The following is a 7962-nucleotide window of genomic DNA, read 5'->3' as shown; positions in this document are numbered from 1 at the left end:
TCTGTTAGCTCTTTGATTTAAACAGCAGAAGATTGAGTGGTCAAAGGTCAGTGTGGACGGGGTGGAGTTTTCCCACAACTGCTGATGGCTTACTGTTTACACATCGAGTCCTTCTGACGAGGACGATACATTCAACAGGAGAGCTTCTCCTATTTTGGGAGCGTGCTCAGCCTGCAGCTCTGAATTGCTCCTTTATAACTGCTTAGAAAATGTTAGGATGCGTTCAGCATTCAGCTATGTCTCCTTGGTGTTAACTGATTTCAGAGCAGCTGTGGGCATGCTGAAAGCTAAGCACATGTCAAAGAGGTCTTGTGGCTGAGGTCTTAAGGTATTTTTGCATAATGAGCTTTATGCAGGCTCGGGAGGAAGAGATGGAACCAGCCAGCTGAGTCACCTTAGGTAGGGGGTGGCCAAAGAACTGAAGGAAACCAGAGTCTGAGTCACTTTGACGAAAGTGTCTTGCCTTGGAAAGCACAAGGTTTCCCAATAGGTAGGGATTTCCTTCCTGTACATATACCTTGCGTGCAAACTGCTTGCTTTTGTTTCCAGAAACAGTGTTTTGTACAGAGCTAGGTTGTCGCTGGGAGAGAAGGTCTTAGGGTGGAAAATCTACAAGTTTGTCGCTTGTTTTCACACTGACATAGATTTCTTTTTTTGGCAAACATCATCCTTTCTGTCTTGCCTCAGTAAATTCAGTATCATCAGTACAAGTGACTCAAGGGTAAAGGGCAGTCCTTGGCCAGTTACCGTGTGGTAAGATCAATTTTTACGGACTTAGCACCTTGGAGAAAAATAGGCTTTTTACCTCCAGGATTCAGGGGCATGAGATCATCGTGCTTCCTGATTGCTTTGGTTAATTGAAGGGTAACAAGTGCTCTTGTGTGGGTGAAGGCTGTAGAGAGGGTTTGATGGTTTATTTTTTTTTTAATGATCTGCAGTCTGAATGTTTTTGGCAAGTAGGACGGGAGAGCAAGTTCACTATGTTACTCACATAAGATGTTGGCAGCTTTTCATTTGCCAGGTGGCTGTACTTGTTCCTCTTCTTAGTATCCAGTGGAAGGTAAAAAGGAGCAAAAGGTAAAACAGGGAGGCAAAGTGAATTTAAATCATCTTCTTCAGGCTCTGATGTCAGTGGAGCCCAGTGGAGGGAGGACAATTCTTGAAGAAAACTCTGCTCCTCGGAGTGATCCCTTGGACCTGGAAGTGTGTAGCCTGGCTAAACCATGGTATCGTGATCTGGAGATGCCTTTTCAAGCGATGTGAACGTGGTAAAAGAAAGGCGAGTGCCTGGCTTGTCAGGCAGAGAAGGCAGCATTTGAGCTTACAGAAACACATTCTGAATTTTTGCAAAACTAGACTAAAAAGCGTCTTGATAATTATGAATTAAAACTGTCATATTAAATCTAAATAAGCAGCTCTTGCTTTGAAAACCATTTTGCAGGGTTTGTGTGTAGTAGTTTGGGGAGATGGTATCAGTTGAAAACAATCCTAACAATGTCAATAATATTCAAATCTCATTAGTTTTAGGCAATTAGTCTGTGGGTTAGACTTTAATTGTATTCAATTGATTAAAAAATATGGGGAAGTCCTACTCGGAGATGAAGAACTGCTGTTGTACAATTCCGATATTCCTTACACACCACCATATGAAACTGGGAGTATCCATCAAAAATAAAAGCAGGAAAAGAGGACACAGAGGATAATCCAATTCCCTGCAAAATCTCTGAGTGCTTAAGACTGAATATTAAAAAGAAACTTTTGTGGATTCTCCACGAGGCCAATTAATTTTTTTCCTACCTTAGTACCCCCAAAATGGCTGATTATTGCATGGCTTATTTTCATCAAAAAGCAAGGTATCTTGGGACTAGAAATAAGTGGCTTTTATTTTTCTCCACCAAAAAACCCCCAAACATAACAATTCCTGCCTCTCTAGCAAAGACAAAATGGGAGACCTGCACCTAAATCAGTTATGCTGCTCTGGTGAGTTTTTCGGGTCAGGTCCTGAGGAACAATTCTCTGTCAAGGACTGAATCACTGCAGATTCAAAGCCTGTTAATGCAGAATCAAAGGCCGTTAATACATATTCCTGTGAGAAAAATAATCTTAATTAATCATCAGTCTTAAATCTAAACATGGTTCCTGTAAACCTAAAGAAATAAGAAAGAAAAGGCTCTTCTAGAACCCGCAGGGTGATCGGCTGTATTTGTTTGTATTCATTAGCATCTTTTGCTTGAAGATTTTTGTGGCTATGGCTCTGTATTAAAATGCAGGAGTGGAATATTTTAGCGGAAAACTGTAATTTAAAAAGTTGCTGACCCAAGGCTCTTGCTTCATTGACTTTCTTCCTAATTTTTAAGACCAGTTCTCATAATAAGCACTCCAATAAATGGCTGGTTATTCTTGTCACTAGAAGTCACTGTATCCGTTTAATGAGAAATCTTCAGCATAAGAAGTGTAGAGGTGTTGGTTCTGTTCCCAGCAGATTCCATGCCTTTAAATCCAGTGGCTGCAGGGCTGGGGTTTTGGAAATATTTTGGATGTAACCGAATGAAGTGACTGAATGATAATAGCAATTTTGTAGAAACATTTGTACAAACTGATTTGCTGAAAGTATCTATACAAACATGCAAACAATGAGTGGAGATGTTCTTAAAAGCACCAAGACTGATGGTCTGGGAGAGCTCCACAGGGTCCTGCTTGGACATAGACAGCAAGGAGCAGGACGGAGATGGGTGGGTGGAGGGCACTGCTAGAGCAGGGGCTCGTTTAGGATTTGCGGGGGAGTATGACTTGAGGAAGAGTGAGTGAAAGAGCAAGAAATCAGCTCCTGGGGTAGGGGCGGGTAGTTCATGCTTCAAAGGGTTTGAGAGTCAGAGGTTTTGGGGGTCTTAGAGCAGATCCCCCAGGGCTGTTGGGAAGCTGGTCCCTGGTGTATATCTCATGGCCGGGCCTGAGGGCAACATGGTGAAGGGCTGTGCACCTATACTCAGCATCAAGATTTCCTTACCTTGGGACTCCTCTTCTACTCAAAATCCAGGCTGCAAAAGTCCCTTCAACAGCAGAAGGCAGAGAACTGGGAAAGTATTGCTGGTGGCTAGGAAAATAAGAGGGAAAGCAATTTCAACAAGTGTTTCACTATTAACTAGAACCTTGAATATTTTTGGTGGCTGTTGGATAGTTTATATTCTAATGGAGTAGATGGAAATCACAGAGCAAAAAACCCCAATGATTTGCAATTTATAATTATTGTGAAATATTTTGAATTGATAATATGTGGGGAAAGATTTAAATTTAGTCACTGCACTAAAATTACAGAAAGCTTTGCAGGCAGCTGGGTTTACATCCAGCAGCAAGTAGGGAGTTGATTCTGAAATGGCTGTCATACCTGTCTGGCTAAGTATTTCCATAGGAGGAGTTAGAATACATGGCCTGAAGAAAAAGGCTGTTGGACTTTTTGCCTGGTTGTCCATTTTGCCACAGCGCTTTGGGTTCCTGGTTCACAGAAATGACCAGAACACCTGCTTTTCAAAGCAAATGGGGAGACAAGAGAACATGAAATAGGTGAAAAATGGTTGAAAATGTAGATGACACAACCGGATACCACCTCCTCAGAGCTGTAGCAAGTTGCTGAGATCTGGTAGACAGTTTAATAGCTGCAGATGTCACTCATGAAAAGTTGGTGTCTCTAACGCTGCCTTCAATCAAGTTGCTGTATAGCTCAGTGTGTTTTACAGCTCAGTAGGGAACTGAATTGTGGGAAGGGATAATATGTTGTATTTTGAGGTTCAGAAGAACCTGAATTATCTTCACATAAGCATATCTTCTTTATTATTTATGCACTTGTGGAATGGCCAGAGAAAACTTACTCATTCTTTTTTAAATGTAATTATTCCACAGGATCCTTCAAACCAAAAATGTGGAAGAAAGAAAACAGTGTCCTTCAGCAGCATGCCATCGGAGAAAAAAATAAGCAGCGCCAGTGACTGTATCAGCTTTATGCAGGCTGGGTGTGAATTGAAGAAAGTTCGTCCAAATTCCCGGATTTATAACCGTTTTTTCACTTTGGATCCTGACCTGCAGGCTCTTCGTTGGGAGCCTTCCAAGAAGGACCTTGAGAAAGCCAAGCTTGACATTTCTGCTATAAAAGAAATCAGACTGGGGAAGAACACAGAAACATTCAGGAATAACGGTCTTGCCGACCAGATTTCTGAGGACTGTGCACTGTCAGTTATTCACGGTGAGAACTACGAGTCCCTTGACTTGGTTGCCAATTCAGCTGATGTGGCCAATATTTGGGTGTCGGGGTTAAGGTACTTGGTTTCTCGTAGCAAACAACCCCTGGATTTGATGGAAAGCAGCCATAATACCCCACGGTTTGCCTGGCTAAAAACTGTATTCGAAGCAGCAGATGTTGATGGTAATGGCATAATGTTAGAGGATACATCTGTGGAGCTAATAAAGAAGCTTAACCCCACCTTAAAGGAGTCAAAGATTAGATTAAAATTTAAGGAAATCCAGAAGAGCAAAGAGAAGCTGACGACACGAGTAACAAAAGAGGAATTTTGTGAAGCATTCAGTGAACTTTGCACGAGGCCTGAGGTTTATTTCCTACTCGTGCAGATATCTAAAAACAAAGAGTATTTAGATGCCAATGACCTCATGCTGTTTTTAGAGGCTGAGCAAGGAGTGACCCACATAACAGAAGAAATGTGTCTAGATATTATACGGAGGTATGAGCTTTCTCAAGAAGGGCGGTTGAAAGGTTTTCTTGCAATTGATGGATTTACTCAATACTTGTTGTCCCCAGAATGTGATATTTTTGACCCAGAGCACAAAAAAATTGTCCAAGACATGACGCAGCCTTTATCACATTACTACATCAATGCATCCCACAATACATATCTAATAGAAGACCAGCTCAGGGGGCCAGCGGATATCAATGGTTATGTCAGAGCTTTAAAGATGAGCTGTCGGAGTATTGAACTAGACGTCTGTGACGGCCCAGATAACGAACCCATTATTTGTAACCGTAACAACATGACATCGCCACTTGCCTTTCGAAATGTTGTTGAGGTAATAAACAAATTGGCCTTCTTTGCTTCAGAATACCCTCTTATTCTCTGCTTGGGCAACCACTGCTCAGTACCACAGCAGAAGGTAGTAGTACAACACATGAAAACGATCTTTGGGAACAAACTGTACACAGAGACACCTTTATCCTCGGAAGTCTACCTCCCATCACCTGAGAAACTGAAAATGAAGATCATTGTGAAGGGGAAGAAGCTGCCCTATGACCAGGATGTGTTAGAAGGAGAAGTCACAGATGAAGATGAAGAGGCTGAAATATCTCGGCGACTGTCAGAGGACTTCTCAAGGGAACCAAAGCTGGTCTGGCTCTGCAGGGAATTATCGGACTTGGTGTCCCTGTGCAAGTCTGTCCAATACAAAGACTTTGAGACATCCATGAAAGCTCAGAATTATTGGGAAATGTGCTCCTTCAGTGAGGCAGAAGCCAGTCGGATTGCAAATGAATACCCTGAAGATTTTGTCAACTACAACAAAAGGTTTCTGTCCAGGGTATACCCAAGTGCTATGAGGATAGACTCCAGTAATTTAAATCCTCAAGATTTTTGGAATTGTGGTTGCCAAATAGTGGCAATGAACTACCAGACCCCAGGGCCCATGATGGATCTACACACTGGATGGTTTCTACAGAACGGGGGATGCGGGTACGTTCTCAGGCCTTCAGTGATGCGTGAAGAAGTATCTTACTTCAGTGCAAATACCAAGGGCATTGTTCCAGGGGTCTCTCCCCAGGTCCTGCATGTCAAAATAATCAGCGGCCAGAACTTCCCAAAGCCCAAGGGCGCATGTGCAAAGGGGGATGTCATAGACCCCTATGTCTGCATAGAAATACATGGGATTCCTGCAGACTGCACCGAGCAAAGAACTAAAACTGTTCAGCAAAACAGTGATAACCCCATTTTTGATGAAAGCTTTGAGTTCCAGATCAATCTACCAGAGCTAGCCATGATCCGCTTTGTTGTTTTGGATGATGACTACATTGGGGATGAGTTCATAGGGCAGTACACCATCCCGTTGGAGTGCTTACAGCCCGGATACAGGCACATACCGTTGCGGTCTTTTGTTGGTGATATCATGGAGCATGTTACCCTCTTTGTCCACATTGCCATAACCAACCGAAGTGGAGGAGGGAAGGCCCAAAAGCGCAGCCTCTCGGTGAGGATAGGAAAGAAAGCAAGGGAGTACACCATGCTGAGGAACACTGGTCTCAAGACTATTGATGACATCTTTAAGCTGGCAGTGCATCCGCTACGAGAGGCTACTGACATGAGAGAAAACATGCAGGTATGACACTTCTGTTGTGTGCGTTGGTGTGTCTGGAATGTGGAAGTGAACGTCGTGGTGTGAGCTTCTGACAGGGCAAGCTTTGTGAATCCAGTGGAAGCTGTTGAAGCTTCAGACTCATAGCTGTTGTCAACCTTTAACTGGACATCGGAAAACTGATAGTTACACGTGTTAACTAAGAACCAAATGTGGAATTAACCAGAAATGTTTTAAAAATCAATATACCCTCTCCAAACACATGTTTTAGTAGTTGTTTTTGTCTGAGAAAGCATAACTGAGGATACCTTTATGACCCCAGGTCTCAGCTCTCAAAAACTTCATTTTCTCACTGGTCCTGGGAAATGTCAGCAAGCTTTTGTTTTGCTGAGTGAGGGTTACGCTCCGGGTGAGCATAAGGAACAGTCAGCGGATGTGTCAGTATGGTCTTGTCTTCTCCAGAGAAACTCACTGTGCAAAGAGCAGCACGTTTCCCTCAGCATGTGTTGCCACCATTTGCCCAAGGGCTGCAGGTGTTTGGCACAGGCACTGGATGCCACTCAGGTTGCAATTTCCTGCCCTGCTGAAGAGCTGTATTGTCTCAGCTGGCTGAGTGCCGGCATGGGCACTGGTGCCATGTCTTGGCTTGGAAGGTCTCCTGGCACCATGTCTGATGTAAGAGCAGCCGGAGCCCACTGCAGCAGTGGGTGTCAGGGCCCCGCGGCACAAAACTGCCTGGGTTGGACCTTCATGGCTGGCAGGAGGTGAAGTGGCAGCACAGCCAAACAAGAACCAGCCTGCCCAGTGCTCTCCTCTGTGATAGGGGTGACTCTGCAGGTTGATGAAGAGGCAGCTCAATTCAGAGGTCCAGGCGCTGCCTAGAAACAAAACCGAGTAGCATTAACCGATGAGTTTTCTTTGATAAATAGCTGAAATCAGCCAGAACTATCTCCGTGGTGAAGATACAGAAACAATTCATTCTTCCTTCTTGAAAACTGGAGAAAAACGCATAGCGCTTCATTGACCCTGCTCTGATGCTGGCAGCTGGAAAAGTTTACAAAATGACATAAGTTTTAAATCACTCCCAAAGGAATAGTCTAAGCATATTTTTAAGAATGGGAAACTCTTCCCAGCCTTTTCTTTCCTGCAGGCCTTGAAAGGAACTAGTTTAAACTGCTGCCTCCACCTTCCGTCTAGGTCAGGCGCTATTTGTGAACTATAAAAAAAGAAAATTCTCTGAATCTGACTCAGAAACAGCATTAATATGCCTTCTGAGCAAAATTTCGGTACAAGATCTTGTTCTGGGGAATGCTTTGTGAGGACACAGTTTTTAGATTTAACTGCATGATCGTGTGTTTGATTAATGAGAAAAGCCTCTGTTAACTAGCTGATGACTGTTTTTTCAGCAAGAGATGGGGAACGTAGACAAGATGTGAGTTGTTATAATACTCTCTTACTTAGATTTTATGTGTCTTGGTCACTCATTGTATGACTCAAGAAGCTAAATGAGGATGGCATGTCAGCCACGCATCCATTGCCTTGATAAATAAATAAATGCTGGCATGTTAGTTTGGTTTGACCGGTATATCCAGTATCGATTTTCTTACGTGTGACCTA

At 43.3% G+C, this 7962-nt stretch overlaps 1 protein-coding gene across 1 annotated transcript in view; it reads left to right on the top strand.

The window, feature by feature from the left end:
* The first annotated feature begins 3885 nt into the window (after window positions 1-3885).
* PLCL1 (phospholipase C-like 1) overlaps window positions 3886-7962 on the top strand; it is a 34026-nt gene continuing 29949 nt past the window's right edge. The window contains exon 1 of the mRNA XM_010135368.1: window positions 3886-6369. Coding sequence (XP_010133670.1) covers window positions 3949-6369 — 2421 coding nt within the window. The 5' untranslated portion in view covers window positions 3886-3948. The remainder of the gene's footprint in view (window positions 6370-7962) is intronic.

This window comes from Buceros rhinoceros, unplaced genomic scaffold, assembly GCF_000710305.1.
Source record: "Buceros rhinoceros silvestris isolate BGI_N320 unplaced genomic scaffold, ASM71030v1 scaffold3614, whole genome shotgun sequence".
NCBI classification, from domain to species: Eukaryota; Metazoa; Chordata; class Aves; order Bucerotiformes; family Bucerotidae; genus Buceros; species Buceros rhinoceros.
This window is presented reverse-complemented; position numbering and strand designations above follow the sequence as displayed.